Genomic DNA, 23,968 nt, shown 5'->3' with positions numbered 1-23,968 from the left:
TCCAGATATTTTTACTAGAGGCAAGTCTTGAGCAGCCCTACCATAGATGACACTTATCTCTGCCCATGATAATTTCTAACGCTTGCATACAACCTTGTGTTGCTGAACTCATGTATTTCCAGCAGCTGCTGAGAAATGTGTTACTTTGCAGCTAAAGTAACACTGCTGAGCAATCATGCAGCTACTAAGCCATGAATATTCTGTAAACAAAGTGGAAAATAAAAAGAAATCCCAAACTAGGATGTATCCATCAACAACCTGCATTTACGACAAAATGAAGAACTGCTGTATAAGAAATAATTTTAAAGTTTCAACAACAAATGACCAACAGGCAGAGGCCTGTTTGTCTGAACTTCTTCAATGATAAAATACTGTGAATAGGAAAAGCTTTTGCTCTACAATTCTTTCAAGTTGGTATTTTTGCATTCTGATAACCAAAAAATTTCTTTGGTTGTTTCACTGGTACTCCTAGTCACAGCTAAACGTAAGAGGTTATTAAGAATTAATCTGATAACTAGAACAGCTCTGGATGAATTGGAAATGTGTGACTATCATGCAAACACCATTATTTATAATAAAGTCCTATAAATATTAAAAACTACAACATAATTGCTTAATGTTAAAAGTTATCAGATAAGTCTTTGCATATTTCGAACATGTATACACCCGACAGTCAAAAAACCAAGACTCCTTAGGAATTTCCCTCCCCCCAGTCTAGGAATGGCACCTTTGAAATCCAGAAATGAGTTGCTTTGATGCTATGTTTGGAGCAGTATCCATACTTAAAAGTTACAGATTTTGCCTCTCCCCGAATCTCCTACATGGTTTAAGGCTTGTAAGTGTGCACAGTATGGTCATCATCATACAGCTTCATACTCCTCTGAACCTGCCTGGTTTACAGCCAGGAGTATTTATCCGGCCTAAATTGGAGAAATCTACTTCTCCTGGCTCCAGATCAGAAAAGATGTTGGATAAGTACTTCTGATGGTGATTTAGATATGCAGGTATATGCGAGATAATACAAAGGTAATAACTAATAACCACTTTCTTTCTAAATGCAGAGTAATTTGGATCTACAAAACAAGTTTTTCAAACAAGAATGACAACAGTTATGCACCTTTCAGTGTGTTTTATTGCCAGCTTAGCTCATTCTCATCACACACCTTTTCAGAACAACAAATACTGCTAACAGACAACTCTCTCAAATGCTGTCAATATGAAGTCATAGAGTTGTCTGATGTAAACACATCTGTCAGGCACTATTAAAATAAGTTGCTAGATTAATGAAAGTTTGCAAAATTACAGAATAAATGCTAATGGCAAGTATTGATAAAGGTAATCTAATGTTTATTAATAGTGACTGTAATATAATTTAGTTGTTTTCTTTAAGAATATTGGGACATGCAAATCCTTATCTGCAGACTCCTAAGAAGGTAACTAACTGTTCACTGAGCTGATTTAGCAACCTCCTATTACATGCAACAACAGCAGCGAGTCTTTAGAATCTTTTTGTCACAATATTGAAAAAAGTTGGGAAATTATTTACCTGAGACCTAGATCTCTAAAAACAATATATATGATATTTTACACAGAGTAGTCCAGGTTCTCAAATCACACATCTGTGCCTTCTCAGCAGCTAGTCAGACATCACTACAATTATGGTCCCTGCCTTAACTCATATCTTCTTAACAATAAAAATATTGATTGATTGAGGAATTGCAAGTTTACAAAATGAAAGATGAATGTAACTTAGGCCAAAAGTCTTATTTTTGGTATGTGAGTATAGCTATCATAAAATGACAGGAATTGTTCAGACAGTAAGAACCGAAAATACTTTTGTAAACATATCTTAGAGTCACAACATTCTTTATTCTTGTAAGAGTGGTTTTATTGCTATTGTTAGACTTATAATTTTTAAGTTTCATTAAATAGGTCTATCAAACAAAAAATTAAAAGCCTTTTCAACTGCATGGTGTAAAAAAAAAGCTCCCCTTAAACTGAGATACATGACAGACACCCTTTCAAGAGTTACCTCAGGAGTGTCAGTACTGACTTGACATTAGTAAGTACATATCTGGAGTTAGTTACATGATGAACACTAATACTGTACATGACGGTCTGTTTGCAGGAAGGGGGGTGTCCACTAAGAGACAGGCTATCCAATGGGTGAGGGGAGACTTGATAACATTCTTCCATCTTTTTCTGCCAGAAGTTCTTCCATGCTCTGCTGCTTGGTGGTAGGGTGTAGGGGACACTCTCCGGTTGCTACTGTACAAACAGAATGCTGAAGGCCATCACGACACAGCACACAGCCACATAGGGGCTCTTCCGTTCACCTGAGGGGAGGGGAAAAAACCCAAACCAAACAAAAATGCAGGCATGACTAAACAGATCTAGGCTTCTCCTAGCCTAACATGGTAATTATCCCATTTCACATACAAATTAACATTCAACATTTCTAGCTGGAGAAGTGCTATTACAACTACAGTTGTGTACTAAGGAAGAACGTGCATGGGAGTGGGAAAATTAAGATGTAGGATGGGATATATTGCTACAGAAAAACAGTGTTGAAGCTCTTTGCTTTAAGCAAAGGTCAATGCAAGGACTTCTATCTTACTAAAAACCATCTTTTCTGAGATGCAGTTTCCAGGAAAACATTTAAATATCTATATATATATCTATCTCACTGCTATCTCTTAGAGCCAAAGAGAGTCAGGAGGCTGGCATCACAAAGCTGATCAAGACACTGCATCTTTTACTGGCTTTGTTCCCAGTTCTGCCTAAGGGCTATTGCTGCTCAAAAGCTGTTCCGTGTCAGCTGAGGTGTACCTCGATGCTGTCTGGCCATGACAGCTGCTATGTGCATCTTCTATGCATGGTATCATGTAGGAGCCAGCTAACTGGCTGGGGAGCTCACAGTGGCCCAGATGTGGCCAGATGCCTCTCCTTTTTCTTTACTAGAGAGACACAACATTGTGAGCATGTGGAGAGGGTCTGGTCCACAGATTTTCAGGTTAGTGATAAAAATGGTCAACAGATTACAGAAGTTGCATAGACATGTCTATTTATCTTTCAAATTAGTGTTACAGTTTTCCAGGGCAGATCATGGATGAAAGTTAAGTTTACTCTGTTAACAGACTTATATTTGGTAGAAAAGACAACTGAGAAAGATCAATTCCTACCCATTTGGTGCAGAACAAAGTGTTACAGAGGTCTCTTGTTTACCAAATAAACTATGAAAAAAAATTAATCTTAGGTAGAGAACTGTAACATAATCAGAGGAATATTTGTAATGTTAATCAGCCTGCTACCTATTAACATGGACACTTCCTCCATTTAATTAGCCAGTGTTTTTACCCGTCTACTTAAGAATTACTCTTCATGAATCCACTGACTTCTCTCTGAAGAGCAGAGAGTCCCCTTCACTGTATGATACTTCCACTCTACAAAACATTGTGTTAAGACAGCAATGACTCGAAGATTCCTGTTTTTAAGCATTCACCAGCATAAAGACAGAGCTGGAGCTCTTTGCTTTAAACAACGTTCAATTTCCTTTTGCTGTGCATGGTCTTTTGTCTTACCAAAAATCATCTTTTCTGAGATACAGTTTTCAGAGAAACATTAAAGAAAAAAACCTGCCAACTCTCTCAAGTCTAGCATTAAGGTGTAATCCTCAGAGGAAAAAAAAAAAAAAAGTCTCTTTTACCAGCAGGACCTTCAAATACAGGAGGAACAAACTTTTCATAGCAAAAGAAAAAAAAAATACTTGTAGTGACACCTCCCATAAGCAGGAGTGCCTGCTACAGTGACATTACAAGATGTTGCCATGATATGGCATATATTTAATTAAACTTCAAATAACTGAATGAATTAATGTCTGCAGTTTCACATCTGTTTAAAATAAATTTTTGAGGAAGTCCACCTCCTACAATTTAGAGTATTACAATTTTCATATGGGTTACACTTTCCTGCTCTTAATTTTCTTAAAAGAGAAATCACCATGTGGCAGGATTAAACATTATTTTGCACAGCTTTGTAAATATGTAACCACTTGCTGGTTATTAAAATCTTATGCACATGTGAAAAGGTTGTTTAAACATACAGGGCAAGTTAAATGTAAAGGAAGCCAGCAGGCATTTTCATTTCTAAAAGCTTACACCTTCTACATGCCTTTTGTGATTAACACAAACAAAATGATAGGAATCATCTTCAAACCCGATTTCCCATACTGAGGATATGGTATTGTTATGTAAGGAAACATGCAGGAGGAATGTTAACATGCTACCTCATCATTTGTCAGTCTAAAAGAAAATAAAATTGGACCACTCTAGATGTAAGTTGAAAAGAAATTAGTGCTTTAGATTAAAAACATAAAAAGAAGCAACTGAGTATGGTGCACAAGAGTGCATGCAGTGCCTTTGCAAATGCAAACATGTTAATGTCACTACATGATGGGGAAACAAGGCTATATTCCAGATGAACTGCAGGTCTTAACTTTATCAAGTTGACAGGGAACTCATGAAACCTCTTGTGTACTCTTAAATAATTTATTAAACTGTTTGCTGTGCATAGCTAACAGAAAAAAAAATATGCTTGCACTTAATTGACTAAAAAGAAGATGGTAAGGTAAGGTGTTCTCGTCAACACTGAACAAACCTTAACGCAGCTGAATTTTTACATTTGTTTTTCCTGGTATAGCTCACAATTCATTTCTGACAGCTGCCACCTTGCCAGTATCGTTCAATTACAATACTAAAATTGGTTCTGCTATGTCTATTATCTAAAGAGGACACTATCTGCAATCATTTCAACAATGTCTTCACAGAAAACTGGTTTTTGCATCAATGCTTTTTGACATACTGAAAAATGTATGTCATGTCCCTTTCAAAGCCTGAGAATGCAGAAAAGGGAACCATATATTTTTCCTTTAGGTTCAATGAGAAGTAGGAAGATCTGGAATTACAAGTTCAATGTTTCTACTCTGCATTAACAATACAATTTGAAGAATACTGTTTTGAGGATGGATATGTAATTTTTAAAAAATTTTTGATATACCTTAATGCTAAAACTGAACTTCTGTTGCATATTCCCATTTCCTTCTCAAAATAAATTCAGAATAAGGATTGAAATAAATATAAATATCAATGTTATGGGAAAATGTCTAAAATCAGATAAAGCTTATCAGCCTGCATAGAAATGCCACTTAACACCAACAGCTTTGTGTAATTCAAAAGTGCACAGAAGCTAAATAAAGAAAGAAGAGGACAAAAACATTTGTGATTCAAGAGAACCTTACTGCATCATGTAATATTACAAACCAGGTTGTTTTATTACTATAAGGTAAATATCTGGCTTTTGTCTGTAGTCCACTACAATTTCAAACAGACAGCAGTTTATACAGAATCATTGATTTCTTTGTATGTTAATAAATATGTCCCTGGTTATTTCATGTAGTAAGAAGTACAAAAGATTTCTGCAAACATAAGACCACATATATGAATTAACATTAGAAAATGCAGGCTTCTGTGATGCCACGTAAGATAGTCGTACCCCATCCCCTCCCTTCTTCACTACATTTCATGGAGGTAAAACCTGATTTTTTTAAGATGATGTATTAATATGAGTTTCATTGCTGCATAGAAACATTATCCTAATAAATAATGCATACTCTAGAAAAAGCACTGGTCTTGAAGATTTCAAAGAAAAAAAATTACCAATCCTGGCGCATTTCCAGAATATTCCCAATAGTCTGTAAAGACAAAATAAATTAATTAGGCTCTTGGTTTAATAAAATAATTTAAGTCAACTGATTTTCTTTCTTTTATGCTAAAACAATCTAAATAAACAAAGTAGTTTGTCAATTTCACACTATTCTCAACATCAGAAAGTATCAGATACCTGCACAAAGTACAGGCTACGAACGAAACAAGCGGCAAAGTTCTTTCTAAGTCTAACAACATTTTTTGCATGAATGAAAGAAAAAGATGCATTTACTCACTCGTGTTCCAAATCAAATGTCTTCAAGACAATTCTACATTTACATTAAAGTACCCTAGACAGAAAATTATGTAAAGAAAAAAAACAGAGCTAGGAAAATGCTGCTGTGGGAAATACCAACAAGCTTCCGTATTACTGCATATAAGAAAATTTTTATGCTAAGATTTTGAAGCAAGTTTTCCTGCAGGTATGAGAAATGATAAACCAGAGAACTTTAAATTTAATGCTTTGTAGTATCTCTTTTGTATTTCCCCTAGCGACAGTAGATAAAAATGTTTTTTCTAGCAGAGCACACTCATAGGTTTAATCTGATATAGAATACTTGCATTGATATAAATAACAAAACAATTCTTCAGGTTTGTCTTTACTCTTTTACCAAGATTTGCCTTGCTCATGTGACTCTAATGCTGCTTGCCCACGATGTTAATTCTCACAAGTGAAATAACAAAGCAGAAAAACAGGATTCAACTATTGAGAGCACATCCAAATGGATGCACAAGCATGCACGCCACATATTTATAATTTCTCTGTGTAACGAAAAAGACCCACGCTGACTACTCAAGAGGAACAGGAGCAGGGACTGCTTTAGAATCTGAGGAGGAAGAGGGGAAGAATACTAAAGCAACCTGAACTAGAACCTAGTTTTCAGCCTTTCAAACGTTGGTCAAAACTGTGTTGAAAGCTTGTCTACAGGAAGGTTTCCTTCATAGTATGACTGGCTGCAATGCAGTAAAAACATCTGGATTCAACTATATTGTCTATTTATAGATTTATGGAATTAAAAAACCCCAATTATTTTTCCTCCTTCTCCTGGTACGTTTATCAGCAGTAACTTCAGCCTACATTATTTGTGGGGCTCTATCTACTACCTGCTGTGATGGCATTTCTCCAAGTGCTTTCCCACAGTGCTCTGAACCCACAATGGTTTGATTATCTGCCTTTCCCCTTTCTTGGGCTCTGGCAATTGTCTATTTTTTTCCTGCTTAAATGCAGACAGGTAGTTTTGGGCCACTTGCTCCGGCATACTTTAGCAGTCAACATATCCTGCAGTTTTAAAAAAAAGAATTTCCATGCTACTTCATATTTTATGGTCCTAGTTTACTTCAGCATCTCTCCCTCTTTCCATTTAGCAGCCTCCCCTTTATTTCTGAAACAAAGGTCTGGTGTTGGGCTGGTAAGAACCAAGTATTCAAAAAGGCAGCAAATGACTGAGGTTTTCAAAGTTAAAGTGAAATGATTTTGACTGATGTACCTCTTTGCTGACAAATTTATTGTGAACAGCATTCTAGCATTTTCGTTTTTAGAAAACAGGGTTTTTAATTGTACTTTAGATCATTTTACCTCAAGCCAGAAGTATTTCTGTATAGTCAAACCTCATTTTTCTGCTTTTATATAGCTCCACAGGCAGAAGTAATAATCCCTGCACATAGACCATCATACTTTTCCAGGCTAAGAGGTCACACAGGAAAATAACCTGAAGACATCAATGCGCTTTTTGAAGATGCATGCAGGTAAAAAGGCGTGATGTGTAAATCTTACAGAGTAAAACAGACAGCTCCATAGTACTGTGTGGATGGTGCGTAAGACTCTGAAAACTGTTGTTACTCTGTAAAATTAAGATTTACAGATTGCATGCTGCAAAACCAACACAAAAACTTCCACAGCCCAGCATTTCATGTTGCCATTGCTGAAAAAACTGTCCAGGAACTCAGAGAAACAAAACCTTACTGTCTTTTTCATATGCATATTTGAAGAATCTTATCGGGGAAAAAGAACATTAACTCCTTTAGGTAGTCTATAAATCTGTTGGATTTGCCTCACAATCTCAGCAAGGGTATTTCTTTGCTTTCTCAGGGTTTTTTGACCATGTGAAACAATGCAAAGTTATAACTGAAGTTTTGCACAGTGTTCCTAGCCCTAGAAAACCCCCTTCTTAGTGAAAACATGAATTTTCCTTTCTGATGTGGGAGGTACAAAACAGTTGGAATACAGCTTTCATCAGCTACCCTTACTGCAGTTAACGATTTATGAACTTAAAAGTCACCACTGACATGAGGACTGAGAATCCTTCCAACAGATGACAACAGTACCTTTTTAAGAGGCTTCTGCTGGTGTTGGAACAGCTCAAGTACATCTGTTTGTCCACACAGTTTGCTGCTGAGCAAAAGCAAACTGAAATCTGGACCTTCTAAACAAGTATAATAATCACAGCCTCTGGATGAACTGGGGAGCTCACAATGGAAGAAAAGCCTGTGCAGGCCTTCTGCTCTCCTGAATTTTTCCATCACTGTTCATCTCAGGTCCGCAACATGCACTCTTCAAGTTAAAACCTGTTTGATTATTACAGAAACGATGCTGCCTTGAATGAAACTGCTCCAAAATAATTCCTCCTCAAGCAACTACTCAAAGTAATTGCACTGCTCCTTATTCTCCCCTTCATGTTCATCTTCATCCTTGTTTTGATGCAGGTGAAACGTGTCAGACTGGCTTGCATACCTGCTCTTTTCTGGCAACCACAAGTCAAATGTGCACGAGCTGCTGCATATTCCTGGCTTTCAGTGTTAATGTTAAAAGCACCGATCATGAAAGCAGTGTTGGTTATCTGGAGAAAAAAATTGCAAAGAAATGGAACCCAGTAAGACGACAAAGGGTTAGCGGGGCTTTAGATTTTGGCTGCTAGACTGGGAAAGCTGCAAAACGCAGCTGCCATATGTTTACCAGGACAACCCCACTGCCACTGCAGGAGGGAGTGTGAGAGATACTCCACTGCAATCCTTATGGCAAGTCAAAGGAAATCTCTGCTGCGTATAAGCTAACACATCTTTCTGGTTAGCAGGAAGGAGAGAATTATATTGTGGTACGCATTGTCCGCTAGTTAGCATGAAACAGTAAATCTCCACTTGCTTTCCCAACCTTAAACGCTATTGCTCAGGACAAAGCACATGGAAACACTCAACACACGTCAGGGAAAATGAAGGTTTAAAATTCTGTTTGGCTTGGTAGGAAAAGACCCATTTTGGCAGAAGTCAACGGGATGAAATACAGTGTTATGAGGACGGGTGACATCACTTTGCAACACAGTCTCTCAACCAACAGAAACATGTTTCTTTACTTACTATCAACAGATTTAAATCTTCACCAAAGTTACCACTCACTTAGTCAGAAATACAGTGAATAACTATCAACATTTCTCCTGTCACTTTAATATTTTATTGCTACTTTTTTATGCTATTAAATTGGAGCAGGAATAATGAGGTAAGATCATCTCTGTGGTAAAATGAAATATCACTAGAATTTATTTTATCCAGTATGTCTAGACATTTCCATTTGAGCATGGAATATGTTAGTGAAGAGGGACAGGGGTTTAACAGCATATGAGCTCCATGTAAACATTCACCATTCAGGAAACAAATTTCATTGCTTCCAGGCTAACGTTTTATTCTCCAGTACAAAGTAGTCTACATACGTATAACAAAAATAAAATAGTATGTCCAACATCTATATAAATACAAACCTACAGATCAAACGTCCAACTCCTCCACTGTGTCAGCACCCTTTGAAAACATTTTATGAAGAGAGTTCTATTGTACTCCAGACAGATTTGCCTCAAGAATAAACAGAGTAGCTCCAGATTAAAGGAAATACTCCTTGCCAAGAACAGCACTAAAATTTTTAATCAGTAAAATAAATATTCCTACTTCTAACTGTGTATACCTCATTGACTATTGTGTTATCTTCCACTAGCAGACACCCAATTCCCCCCGCAACCCCCTTCATGAAGTCATCCTTTCTTCCATCCTTTCTTTCCATCTTTACTTTTATCAAAAGAAATCTCTCATGTCAGTGGCAACCTCACAGCCCTGTATGAAAGGACACAAGCTGCTTTGGGCAACCTGGTCTAGTGGAGGGTGTCCCTGCCCATGGCAGGGGGGTTGGAACTAGATGGGCTTTAAGGTCCCTTCCAACCCAAACCATTCTGTGATTCTATAGTTTTCATGTTAGAACTCCAAATTGAAAAAAACCTAGCATACTCTGGGTATCTTACATTGCTGAAGGAAAACTTGTGTGATAAAATGGCAATTCCAGAGGTTAATTACAACAAAGGTTTTCAGAAGACAGACACTTAAGGTTCTTGGTGGCGGGAGTCTACTTAAAACTTGACACTTTTTCTCAAAATTAAATGCAGAATTGATAGAAAACACTTAGGGGAAAAGCATTTTCTTAAACAGCAAATGATCTAATGGAAAAAGTGGACAAGTGAAAAACCCAGTGCCCAAAACCCTGTCGGTTTTTTCCAGCTATAACATTACCAGCTAGAATTACCTCCAACTTCTATAAATATTATCTCCTTTGTATTAACCTTAGGTGACTGTATTACTGAAATACTACAGACAACCTCAGTGGTTTCTAAATCAAAATTGCCAAATCATTACTTTAAAGCCACAGCATTTAAATCACAGTTCTGCATGCTGCTGATTGCACCCAACATCCAGTCACAAAGAAAACTGGTAAGCCAAAAGTTGTTGGGTATTGTAAGTGAAAGTGGATCTGTGGCTGCCCCCATTGCCCACCACCCCAAAAGCTGTGCTGCTGAGCAGGGTCAGAGAACTGTTTTGGAACAGCACATTGCAGGAGAACGAGAAACACAAAGGAGAAAAGCATTGGTCACCTAGGAACATGTGCTTTAGGAATAAAAGTGAGATGAAGTCATAGTGACCAAAGGACCAAAAAAAAAAAAAAAAAGGGTTAGGTTTTGTAGAAGCTTTCAAAAACTTTGCTACAAATTCCAACAAAAAAAAATATTTTAAGAGACTGCAGATAAGGGTAGTGTGGGTCATTTTAAAAAAAGTTTGAAATTTTTTTAGTTACAGACAATTGCTGAAGCTGTGTTTCAAACCCGTACTTTAAAAACACCTATTTTGAAAACAAACACACAGATTCTGCTGTTAATGTTTTATCCAGCCTTAATAATAATAAAAAAAAAATTACAGAAATAGCTGCATATAGGAAAATGTTTTCTTTCTGTCACTCATGTCTGTATCTTCAATAAAGATCTAATGAGAAAACTGCAAGTCTAGAAAAATAAAGCAGTATTAGCTACCATTGTTAATTAATAAATTCTTAGTATAAAATTGCAAGTATGTGCTTGCAAATATCTTATTGCCTTCTATTGTAAGGTATAAAATGAAGATTTTTATCTTTAAAGAAGAAATTTTTTAAAATAGGATTTATATTATCACACATCATTAGAAGATACTAAGAGTAAAATGTTGCAGCTAAAACCAAACAGCATGTGTATTTTTAAAATGATTAGAATACATACCCAGTTTTATTTTTGTCCAGTAAGCTGGGAGCCAAGGATCTGATATAGGCACAGGTACATATGAGCAGCAAGATTACAGTCAGAAGACTCTGAAAGTTGAAGATGGCTGACTATGGAAGAAAATCAGAAAAGAAAAATTACATCTCTGCAGTAAAAAGTTCCCTCACTGCGTAAGCTGGAGAAAACAGGTGATCTCCTAGACAATACCCATTAAAAATGAAAATGAAACCTAGAATGCCAGTGAATCAGAAACTCTTTTAACAGCCTGTTGTACACAATGGTGGAAGAATGGAGTTTTTCTTTCCCAATCCGTCCCAAGAAGTGTAAACAAACAGCAGGCAAAATGGTAACCTTACAGTTTTGCTCCCAGGCACCTGTCCCAAAGCCAGTCTGTCGAAACCCATTAGCAGCAGGCTAAGAGTTACAGAAAACAGATGTTCCCTCTCAGCCAAGAATACGTGTAACTGTAGTTTGCATCAATAGAATATGGTGGTGGTGAAGGTGGACGTGAAGAGTATTTGACAAGTAAACCTGTGGCAGCCAAGACAGAGAATAACAAGAAATAGGTAGGAGGACTGTTAATATACAGCTTTATGAAGACTACATCCAAAATTCAACAGAAATGGTATTTGTATGTATTGTATTTTTTTTTATTGTATATTTGTAGAAATACATACAATTAAACCAATCTGAACTATGAAAAGATAACGAATTAATTTTATTTTCAAATCATCTTTTGATTTTATATTTAAAACACCTTTACTGTAAATACATTTTTAGAAGTGCTAATTATATGGAAAATGCTGGAAAAATGGAGGAATTGCCTTAGGATGGAGAAGTAAAGTTCTATTGTATGACAGCAAAACTAATTGCCTACTGGCAGTAAGAAGAAACAATTCCTGAGAAAATGTTACTTTTCTCTGGCTATTTGCTAAAGTTTAAAATATTAGTAATATGCAGTAAGTGCATCTCAAATATTTTTTTTAACTAAAGCCTGAGTCTCGTGTGACCAACATGTTCTTTAATCATCAACTTATAAGCAATTATCACTGCTTATGTGAAGCAGTCTTTTTCTGAAGTATAAACATTATACATGAGAAGGTACTCATGTAAGGACTGCTGTAACTCCATAACCAGGTACAAAATCTGGAAGAAAGATGACTGATGCTGATTTCCAGCAAAAGTTACATCACCATTCCAATAAATGATACACTAGCAACATTTTTTTTTTCCCCAATAGGTTCAGTGGAATTTTTGTAGCAATATTTGCCTACTAGTCCTTGTGATTTGTAGCTTCCAATAATTTGTCCCAAATCTGAGACTTAGATTCTTCTTACAATGTGAAAATAATCCAGCTGCACAAAGCATGGAGCTAGTTTTATTGTTTCAATGTTTTTTTTAACTCAGCATCTTTCAGCTGACCTTTTGGTCAATGTAACAGCACCCGATAGCAGACAAGGCAATTGCTTATTTCAAACAGCAAATGAGCTACCCTCATTTGCAAATCCCATTTAGTTTGAACTTCAAAAAAATAGCAAAGCAAATACAATAAATTCACTCTTACTTCTGGAGTTCTGATGAAGTTGTGTCTAAATATCTCATATTTTTTCAACCCAGAAGGCTGAGTAGTAGTATTTAAATAAATTTAAATACTTAGCATTTATGAAAGGATAGTACATTGCAGTTTCCTTCTTCAAGCAGAACTTGGTAGGATTTAAAAGCACATCAGAGCTCCAATTTCCATAGCCTGAGGAACATCTCTGTTGATCTATGTGCACTTTCTTCCTATGTCGCAAAATTCTAATGTTTTGAAGCTCTGATAATCAAATTTCTTTAAATAGTTAAGGAGAATTATAAATCAAAATCACAGTATTTCAATTCAGTATTGCACTAACAGCAAATTAAGAGAGAAAAATAAGAAGCCGCTAGTAGGAGCAAAGCCATCGGAACATCCACAACTCTGCTGGTAGTGAAATCTAAAACATTGTAACAAAAACCAAACTTTGCTTATGTAGAAGTCTCCACGAATCACATGAAGCAACACTGGAACATGCACACAACTGCCAGCCTGAATGCACGATTAGACAGGGCTAGACACACAAACCAATTTAAATGTCCAAGGTAATGGGGTACAACAGGGCACCTGTGGGGGGGAGCCACCCCTTAAGAAGGAAGGGCATAGAAAGGCTCAAAGAGCAAGTGAGAGATTGCCAAGGACATGCCCTCAAAGGCAGCCTTAGCCACTGGAGTGGGTGTGCTACTCTTCCCTTTACTCCTGCCTGAAGCAGGAGCCCTCTCACATCAGCCGTCTTTCTGCAGAAGCATAATTCCCAAGCTAGTTCCCTCATTCCTCCTGCCCTTTCTATGACAGTACCCTGAGAGACAAAAATGGGACAGGATGAAAATGTGATTATTGGGATGCAGAGAGAGGGTAGGCAGTGGGGAAGGGTAAAGAGTAAATGGCAACTACACACAGCAGCGGACATGCAGGAAGGTTTCTATAAGTGAGAACAGGGAGAGGGGACATTACACGAGCGGAGTGGTGATCCAACACCCAAAGCCAGCCGTCGGGTACTCAAGGTGAGGCCACCTGCTGTTCTCCTGAGCAACAGCACTTGCTACATCATGTTTAGTTTTTTAGTTTGGCTAGCTGAGTCATCACTTCTGTTCTACTGTGTCATAAATAATGGACAGATTATTCACAAAGGACAAAACACTTATCAGTAGACTCTTGCCTTTGTACTAGGCACAAGTTTTGCCAAGTTCAGAAACCAGGAAACTCAATTCCCCCTGAGAGACACCCCTTACGACCTACGAGAGGCCATGTCTCCTGGCTCCTGCGGGTCTAGGAACGCGACGGGGCCGGATTCAGGAGTGGCTGCCTCTCAGTAAAGCCAGATACTCGCTATCAACTGATTAATTCGATCAGTCCTCCGGGAGAGACAGCTGCTCTCGACATCTCACAGCGCAGTGCCTGCCCAGCTTGGTTCCCATGAATTCCTGCAAGCTTTCTCCTGCAGCTGCTTCCCAAGGAGGCTGGTGGTATCGGGTGCTTCAACATACGAAAATGGCAGAAGGGCACATTTGCTTCCTCTTTACATTTCCAGGGACTGTAAATGTATAGTCATGAAATGTGCTATTAGTCAATCAACAGGAGCAGTATATAATTGTTCTTTGTTGGGCTCTTTACGTGTTTCTCCAGATATGCAGCACTGGGCATCACTGAAATTACAGACACCATTCCACTGAAAATCCTCTGAATTACACATTTTTCTATACAGTCATTTTAAAAGGACAGCCATGCCTATTTTAAAATTTGTTTACAATTTTAAACTGGAAATGAAAATTTATTTCTGAATTGGATGGCTTCACATTTCACATCTGAAGTAATTCTTATGGTCCAGCTGAATTCACAGAAAAGGGCGATTTACATCCAGCTGCTTGAACTGATGTCATTAAAAGCTGCTGTAAGAGTCATGCATTACTTGAAATACTTTTTAAAAATGCTGCATTCACATACCATGCTATTTGGAAAATGCTGTAATCTAGGTGGGTTGCAGTTCGTTTGGTTAAGCCGAGTTCCTCTGATCCAAAAGTAATTAATTGCGATTTTTCAAACATTTTGACTGGCTTAATGTAGATCCTGTGAGCCTTGTTCCCATTATAAAGAAATTTCAGCACTTGGAGCAACTGATCCTATCTTTCAGACACAATGTCCACATGTTGGTGAAAAGACAACCAACTTCCTGAGACTCAGACTGCAAATGCAGAAAAGAATCAACGCTGATATTTTATTCTAGTTTTAGATGGTACAAGCTGTGGCTTTAATTATACATGCTGAAATTTTCTACATCTCCATTTGGCACATTTCTGACACGGTGGAAACATCTTAGTAGTTACACTCTGTGTTACTTAGATAATTACACCTCCCCCCCCTCCTTCTCCTGTGTGCTGTCTCCAGGTAGCTGTGGAGAACTATCACATCGCCAGCAGCACTAAGGAGGCATTGTATTCAGCAGAACTTGCAAGAGCAAGTTTTCTCCCTAAGTCTTTAGAAATTTAGGACCATGAATTTTTGCTTTGAGAGCTACATGCCCAAAGGCTCTTTTAAATCCTTCCCAAAATTAGACCTTAAAAAAATGCCTCAATATTATTTCCCTGATCATATCATATCTTAGTAAAAATAATTCCACATAATACACCACAGAAATAAAGAATGAATACTCTTTAAATTTTTCTTGTGTCCAGATTAGCAGTGGTGGCATGAAATACTCCTGTGAGTATATGGTAGTCAGAAGACAAACTTTATAGCTAGAGACATTTGAATGTACTCCCGACTGAGTCCTCATCTGAACAGCACAGCTGTCAGCACAGAAGATACCAGGGCAAGACAGGAAGTTTTAAGGAGAGAAACGGTCTCCAGTTGCCCCTGGCAGATGCCATCAGTGACTCTGCTACAATACAGGAGAAGGAGTAGTGTGACAGCTCCTTTACTCTTTTTGGAGTAAAAATAAATCTATGGAATAGTACGTGGTAATTTAAGTGTTTAATATATTTTAGTAAGTGTTGATTTAGAGTGAAAAATTTCCTCTGTGGCTGAGAAAGGGAGCCCTGATAGGCCATAACACTTGCACAGCCCCCTTGATTACAGACAATGTTGTCACTCCTGCAATTTAGTCAGCATTAAATTTACTACACCTGGGGAGAAGGAAAAAAAAAAAAGGCAGCTCAGACTTCTGGTTGTCAACAACTGTTGTACTTTACAAGAGTATTTAATTCAATGTGCTGAAAGGAAGGGCACACTCAGATGAAGGCCTAAATTTTTAGTGATCACTGGGAATGTGTATTCAGCCTTGGCAGACATAGCCATAATAGATGCACTGATCCTAATTTTTTTCTACAGTGAAAATAACAGTCATAGCCAAGTCATCATATGGTATCTATCTCTGCACTTCCTATTTGCTCCACCCCTACTACATTCTCCGATTCAGATACTGTTTTGTTCTGTGTGTTTGCAGACCACACCACAGAATTATGAAACACCCTTGGGTAGCACTATAATAAAAAATAGTAAATTACATGACAAGTTTTGATACAACTATATATGCCATGGAAGGACCCACTGAATTTCCCCTTGCCTTATATACTTTTATTTAAAATAAACCACCTGATGTCACAGTTGTAGGGGGAAAAAAAACATGCAGGAGGAGAACATAAACCCCATACTGTTGTCCCCCTGGGTTGGTAGAAAGCCTAAACCAAAAGCTCTCCCAGTCTATCTCAACAGACCTAACACTGAAACCAAAGCTTAATCTTCCCTAGACTTTCACTATTTACAAAATGATTACTCCATCTCTGTTTGTAGTGTGACCATGATTTCATCTGTGCGTGCCATAAAAAGAGAGGCCATCGTAGTGCCAGCAAGTTATAACTTTGCCCTCCCAATTACTATTATAATAATCAATTTATGTGGGCAAGCACAGATAAATTATTGGAATATTCTAAAGAAATTATAACTGCATTTGTGTAATACGCTGCAGAATATAGTCTTTCTAGAATAGTTTTATTTTCTTTTTTTCCTCATCAATATAAAATTGATGGATGATTATGTTCTCTGGAACCAAAGAAACAAATGCTGACATCCGATCATTTAGCTGCCTTTCTCATATTAAAAATGTGAGCCAGAGCTTACACTGTAGTTAAACTGTGGTTAAGCAAGAGCTGATAAAAATGTAAAAGCCTGTACTAAAATAGTAATGTAGGCTTCAAAGCCCATAACAGAAAAGTGAAATCAATCTATATGAAATTTTAATGAAGAGGTCCTTAAAAAGCTGAAAGAGAAAATTCTTACTATCTAAGGTTTCCATTAGGTATTGCAATTCTTATTTCCACAGTCTAAATCTCTTCGCAAATAATTTGTTTTCACACTGCTGCCAAATGTAATCTCATAAAAATGAATGGAAAATAAGTATTTGTAAAATAGGCATACTAATTAGAACTATAAGAAAATACAAAGTTTGCAAGTAAGTTTGAAGTGATTATTAGCAAAACTACACTGAAAAACTAAGCAAGAGGTGTTTAGTCAAAACTGGTTTGTGCTTAATAACTATCCAAATACTGTCCAGTTATCAGATAATGTTTGCTCCAGTGTAAATAGGGGTTTTTCACTTTTAAGTTTACTGCACATTCACCCCAGTATTTAGTTTCCAAGGAATTTAAGTACAATATTTAATGCTCATTCACATTTCTGTCTAAAATATTCAAAGTTTTGTCTGAAATACGTACTTTCGCACTCAGAAAATTTATGTTAAGGCTTGATTAGAATAATAGAGAATCTTTCCCCTAGACATTTGTTGAAGTATGTTGTCTAATTAAAATGACAAGTACAGCAGATAGTAACTAACACATCTGCTTTTCAGTCAACTGAAGACTAATACAGCTGCTTAAAACATAACCAATCTCTTTAAACAATTAGACAATGAATTCACAGATGGAAACAGTTGTCCTCTCCTACAGAAGCTCTCTTGAATTTAACGTGCTCAGTTATCCACAGACCAACACTGAAATGATACCTCAAGGTGACAATGTTGAAGTTCGATGCTCACTTGTATTCCTTCTTCTTTGCCCCAAAACCTGGACAATAGTTTCAAAACTGAACTTTTGGTGCAAGCAGTTAGCAGATGCAGCATTTCACCATAAAATCTTACAATAAAAAAAAAAGGTGAAAGTTACAATATTAAGCTTTTTTATTAGGGTTACTGTAACACATAGGTGTATATATCCATATATTTACTCAAACATAGACTTATGTTAACTATGGTAGTAAAAACTTAAGTTATCTTTTCCTGCATATATTATTTGCAGATTATATAGTTTGCAATTTTACAGAGATTTTTTTTCCTCACTTTCTTCTTCCATTAGATATCAAGTTCTATAATCTTCTCTTTAGGATGCTGTATGTTCTGCAGAGTAACAGGGAACTTAATGGTACTTTCTGGAACTACAAACAAAGTAGGTGATATTCAGTCACTGCCACAGAGCTCTCTAAAAGGATATACATCTTGATTTGTAGCTCTTTCGCCTCTCCTGCCCTAAAAATCTGTACATTAGAGATTTCTTGGGTGTAGTCAAACAGAAGGAGAAGAACTACCTATGTAAGAAAAAGACATCTTCTCCCATAATAAGTTCTGGCTTTTCTTGCTGTTCATCGAAGAAGCATGGCTACTTATAAACTTGTAACATTCTTGTGTTTTTGATAACTGAACAGCACAGTTTCTTTCAAATTAGCTAACTCTCCCTTCTGAAGCTGCACACCACACTGCTTAGTTTGTTTACTTCAAAATTACTACACAATCTTAAGAAACACTAAAAACAGTTTGTGTGAATGGAAGAGGTAAGAGTCATTCTAACATGCCAGTACATTTTGAATCAGATGACATCCTTACTCTAATAAAAGTAGGGTGCAAAAAGCATGAGTTTGTAACAGAAGGTGCTACAAGAATTTCAAGACAGATATGGAAGAAAGTCAAAGTTCTCAAAAAAGGATGATACTGAAATATTTTTGCTTTGTCGTAATGAATATTTTGACATTTGAGATACACCTAATGTTATATCTGCTGGTGTCTGATAAATTTAAGAAAACAATGTTACAGCGAAAGTTCTCCTATCATACCAAACTCACAAGCAAGAATCAAAAAATAATTAGAGATTGGGTCCACAGCACAAAAGGAAAAAAACACATGCCTTCTATGTCTCTGAATGTCTCGTACCCCTACAGAAAGCCTGAGCAATTCAAAGCTGAACTGCATTCCTGAACATCCTTACAAAAAGTGTTAAGAAGTTCCTACACACAGCAAAGGGATAGTGTGCTCTTTCTGTTCTAAAGGCTGAACAATAAGCTTATCTTTTAATTTACCTAAGAATTAAAAAAAAACAAAAACCAAACCCATGTATACCATTTATAAACTTTTTTTCCCATTAACAGTATAACTTTCTCTTTAAAACATGAAAAATAAATACTTCTCTATCAGGAAAAGACATAGTTACTCAAGAAATAATGAAAAGCTCTGCTAAGTCTCTGATGTCCCATAGTGCTGGGGTCTCCTGGCAGAGTTCAGATGCATGGTTTGGAACCTTAGCATCTATAAGACAGGTAACATTTTTAGCAAGATGCTAGCTGTTTCCACCTTCTTTCCTTGGTCACAAAAGTTGAAAATGAAAACTTTTGGTGATTTTGAACATCAAGCTCTGTGCATTAGCAGAAAAATTTATTCAACACTGTAGCTATTACAGTGGGTGTGCATGGTGTCTAATGCGGCAGCTAATGAAAACTTTAACTGTGACATTGACTGTTTTATGATAACTTCCCTTTTTGTTCAACTTAGACTTTGGACCATGAATGGAAAAACTACAATGTATAATCACAGCTTATTATTAATTTCAAATGGCCTGCATAAAAATGTGATCCCCACTTCTCATACTATTACTGAATAAAATTAAGATGTTTAGTAGTAGACAGAATGACAAAGATGTTTAGTAAGAAATGCTCAGCACGGAAATGGTTTCTCACAACTGGTGTCATTCCTGGATCGTTCAGGCATGTGGTAAAATTTGTAAGTAGACTGATTGCATCCTACACTTCCCAAATCCAGATCAAGAGATGCAATGGCAGAAGAAATAGCTTCCTCTGTTCTATAATCACAGAAGGAAATTATTGATGATGTATTTTCACATCTTCTTGGACCCTGACACAGAAGTATCTATACTGAACAGTTCAAGACTTAACTCACAACATGCCTACTCCACAGTAGCGTTACTATTAAACAAGTGCAGTTACAGATGGTATGAGATATACTAAGCACCGACACTAGCGTAGTAAACAACATACTTCACTGTCCCTACCTACCCACGCTGCGTCTCGTGTTTCTCCTTTCCTAACCTTTTAAATTTTCTGACAAGCTTGTTATTCTGACAGGAGGACAGGTACATGGAGAGCCGATCCTTCTTGCTTTCTCCTCAATTAGCAGTGTTTGCTCCTACTGGTTGGGGCATGCCAGAGCTGCCATGGGGGTCAACACGTACCCAGTGCAGGGATGTGAGTCAATTGTTACGTGATTGGTGGCAAAGGAGATCCTAGCATCTTACTGCATTACAGCTTTGGTGTAGGACTAAAATCCTCAGATTCCCAGCAAAATCAGATTAGCTGGGTAACAAAGGCTTTATCACATGAAAAATTTGTTACTGCAGCTATAACTCCCTGAAATTCTAATTGCTTCTTATTCAAAAAATGCAATGCCTAATGGTGTTATAATACTGACATGCAAGAAGTTGCATATCATTATTCCAAAATAAATTCACAACACAAAACCATGGATATTTCTATATAGCAATGACACCTTAGGACTGTAAGATGAACTAGGACATCTTTTAATCCTATCTACCTTTAGGCCATGATAAAAACAAAGTTATTAGCAAATCTGAATCAGGGTTGATTCCTTCCTGTAACTTTGAATAAGCCAAACATAAAACTTTGAAGACTCCTGAAAGTTCTTTTACAGAACAGTGTCTCCAATTCTGGTATGTTTATATCAGACAGCTTGGTTTGGATCAATATTTACTAATGAATATTTTTACAATTGGTTATATGAGCAATTCCCCTTCCTTCTATAAACACCATTCTAAGATAGCAACAAAGATTGTGACAGCAACATTTGTCCTCATGGAAAGTACCCAAATCAGTTTTTTGGCAGTAATGGGGGGCTCGAGGTCAGTCCAAAACCAGAGGATGAAGGGAAAGAAGCCATCTTTGTTAAGTTTTCTGCAATTCTTTTTTTTCTTCACCACCAAATTGCCATTACAGACACAAACATATCTACCAAAATGTTTTTGCTGCAACTGCACATTTTTGCTACAAAGTGAAGACTACCCTTCAGCAGGTGAGAGGCTCATCATTAATTTAATGATACTTTAGCCTTCCTCCCTCTTTCCACCCAACACATCACATGTGTGTGGCAAATTTTTCAACCCTACTAAGAAAAGTTTTCTTGAGTTTTCAGATACACTATTTCAAAAGTTGACAGGATAAACTGACACAATAATTTGTGAAAGTCAGTAAACAATACATATTATGCTTCTAAATAAATTAAGCAGCTGTGTCATTATATTGCATCTCTTCTGTTTCCAGTAACTTTTTAATCCACTGAGCAGCTTCTACCTACTTTCAAAGCTGGTTTAAGGTAAAGTAGTATTTTTTCAACCCACTGGCAGTGAACAGGAAAAAAAATAAACATAAGTTGTGCTTTCACATAAAAGAAAAGACAGGTAGAAGCCAGCTTATATATGTTCTGTTTGGCAGCAGCTGGCTGTTCAGCCAGCACAAGTTTTGACTTGTTTAATAAGGATGTAGCACGGAAGCCTGGGGGACAACGGGATGTAAAGTTCCAAGCGATAAAGTCCTTTGGAAATTATGCTTCAAAAATTATGTTATTCACAGAACTACTCATTTGCCACAGTTGCAGCTCATTGTCTTTGGAAAAAGAGAACAAACTGGAGATGTAGCTCCACTCTATTCCATTCGACAATATACAGACAGCAGCTGCTTCCTATCTCACAGTCAAGCGTGAGCTCAAAAGAAAGTGTCATTAACTACAGCTCATGATTGCTAATCCCACAAGGCAACAACTTTTTTTGCTAAGGAGCCATGACACCAGAGGTAGCATCACAGACAATCCAAAGTCCTGGATACGCCATGAGGGTTATTGTTTTCCTTGAGGAGATTCAAACACCAGAGGACTGAGGAATCTTATTTTCACCTCCTTTGACATAAAATCACAAGAAAAATCTCATTTAAAGATTCTACCTTAGTTCAGGTTCTTTGAAGCACACAGAGCAACCTCTTACAAGCAACATAGACAAGCAGAGAAGAAATTCTCACAAGATCCCATACAAGTGCCATAATCTTTCTGCTAGATATAAAAATTAGTGTTTAAGTGCTAAACTGAGCAATGTCTGACTGATCATCAAGGTTCTTTTTTTCTACAATCTCCAATCCTTTTAAGTACTATGAAGAACAGCAAAGTGATGTTGTACTTCTATAACATCTGCCTTTCCAAGACATTGATTTGAGGTGAAAAATTCACTCTTCTCTTTCTTGTTTTCTGTTTGCGCATTTTAGATCTTCTGAGATAATTTATGCCTCTTATAATGAAAACCCTTTGTTCACTGCTTGAAGTCATAGATTAGAACAGGTTCATCTGAAAGATCTGCCAAGGAATGCTTGGGTGAGCAACTTCCAGCAATTTCCTGCTGGTGACAAGATCTGGAGCCTAGGAACTTTTTTTGAACCGAACCATAAGAAAGTTCAAGAGATATTAATCTTTTAATAAATATGTTGGAAGTACAGAGAAATTCAGCGGAAGTTGTACAGCATACAGAACTGGTGATGGATAACCTGTCAAGGTTGGGTTAGATGAGGCTTTGTGCAACCTGATCTAGCGAAAGATGTCCCTGGCCGTGGCAGGGGGTTGGAACCAGATGATCTTTGAGGTCCCTTTCAAACTGTTCTGTGAGTCTAGGAAAAACTTTGAAAATGCTTATTTTAAAATAAATGCGTTGAACTAAAAGTTATGTACAAAGCATTATTCGTACAGGGAAATATTTTCTTCTCTTAGCTATTTGTTTTTCCTTTTAATTTTAAAATCATGTATCTGCACAGCTCATACAAAGATCTTCGCTTTAGCTGAGAAAGATTATTTCATGTCACAGCTCAACTCTAACCCACATACAAATTTTTCATTTATATTCTCTGTACATAGAAAGAAAAGAAGGCAGAAATGATAGAAAACATAAATGGCAATGCTAATAAGCCTCTAGGTCAACTCTATATACACCATTCATACTTTTCATTAGCAAACGGACCGAGGCCTCTGATGCTATTGCTGAAAAACGAGATGACCAGTCAACATCAGGATCCAGCTTACTGCTCAGGAAGCAGACGTCAAACAACGCACCCATTAAATCAGAAGAGACAGAAATACTATCCGACAGCCAATGCACCGCAGGTCTGAGCAAGGACTGCTGCCCCACGGAAAACCCGGGCTAGGCCTGTACAAACGGACGACGTGTCACGCTCGGGGCGCGAAAGGGGCCAAGGGGGCGCAGACGTGCCCGGTTTGCGTTATTGCTAGGCCAAGTGCTACACAAGGCTTCACGGTGGAACTGGGACGGCTCCGTCCCCGTGGGCTCGCTGCCTCGCGGCGGGGCGAGGGCCTCGGCCTCTGACGGGAGTTCAAAGGCTCAGATGGAATCTGAGGGGGCTCTGGGGAGCCACCAGGCCCAAGAAGCGTCGCTCGGCCGAGACGCGGCTGGCCGGCTGACGCGGAAGCCGGCAGTGCCGGCGGGAGGGGGCCGGGGCCGGGGCCGATCCCGCGGCGACCCCGGAGCGGAGGAGGCGCCCCCCGCCCGCCGCCCTTCGCTTACCATGGCGACCCGCTCGCGGCCACATCACACTTCCGGCGGCGGGGGCGGGGCGGAAGCACGCCCACGGGGCGCCCGCTTCAGGGGCATGGGCGGAGTCACTGCCGGGATTGGCAGCTGGCGATGCGAGGGGTCGCGATTGGCAGGAGCCGACGGAGGGAGGCGGGACGGAAG

The 23,968-nt window shown here is 37.9% G+C and overlaps 2 protein-coding genes across 2 annotated transcripts in view; one reads left to right on the top strand and one right to left on the bottom strand.

Annotated features, from left to right (window-relative positions):
• Positions 1-1,109: 1,109 nt before the first annotated feature.
• Positions 1,110-23,942, bottom strand: TMEM167A (transmembrane protein 167A). Its single transcript, XM_075741130.1, has 4 exons — positions 23,798-23,942; positions 11,321-11,430; positions 5,715-5,749; positions 1,110-2,336 (listed from the first exon to the last, which is right to left on the bottom strand). Exons 1-4 carry the CDS (start codon positions 23,798-23,800, stop codon positions 2,266-2,268), a joined length of 219 nt encoding a protein of 72 aa, XP_075597245.1. The 5' UTR covers positions 23,801-23,942; the 3' UTR covers positions 1,110-2,265.
• Positions 23,359-23,968, top strand: part of XRCC4 (X-ray repair cross complementing 4) — a 188,671-nt gene continuing 188,061 nt past the window's right edge. Inside the window, exon 1 of the mRNA XM_075741127.1 lies at positions 23,359-23,379. The gene's annotated coding sequence lies outside the window, so the exon portion shown is untranslated. The remainder of the gene's footprint in view (positions 23,380-23,968) is intronic.

The sequence above is a fragment of the Balearica regulorum genome, chromosome Z (assembly GCF_011004875.1).
Source record: "Balearica regulorum gibbericeps isolate bBalReg1 chromosome Z, bBalReg1.pri, whole genome shotgun sequence".
NCBI classification, from domain to species: Eukaryota; Metazoa; Chordata; class Aves; order Gruiformes; family Gruidae; genus Balearica; species Balearica regulorum.
Note: the sequence above shows the minus strand (reverse complement) of the source record. Positions and strands in the feature narration are given on the sequence as shown.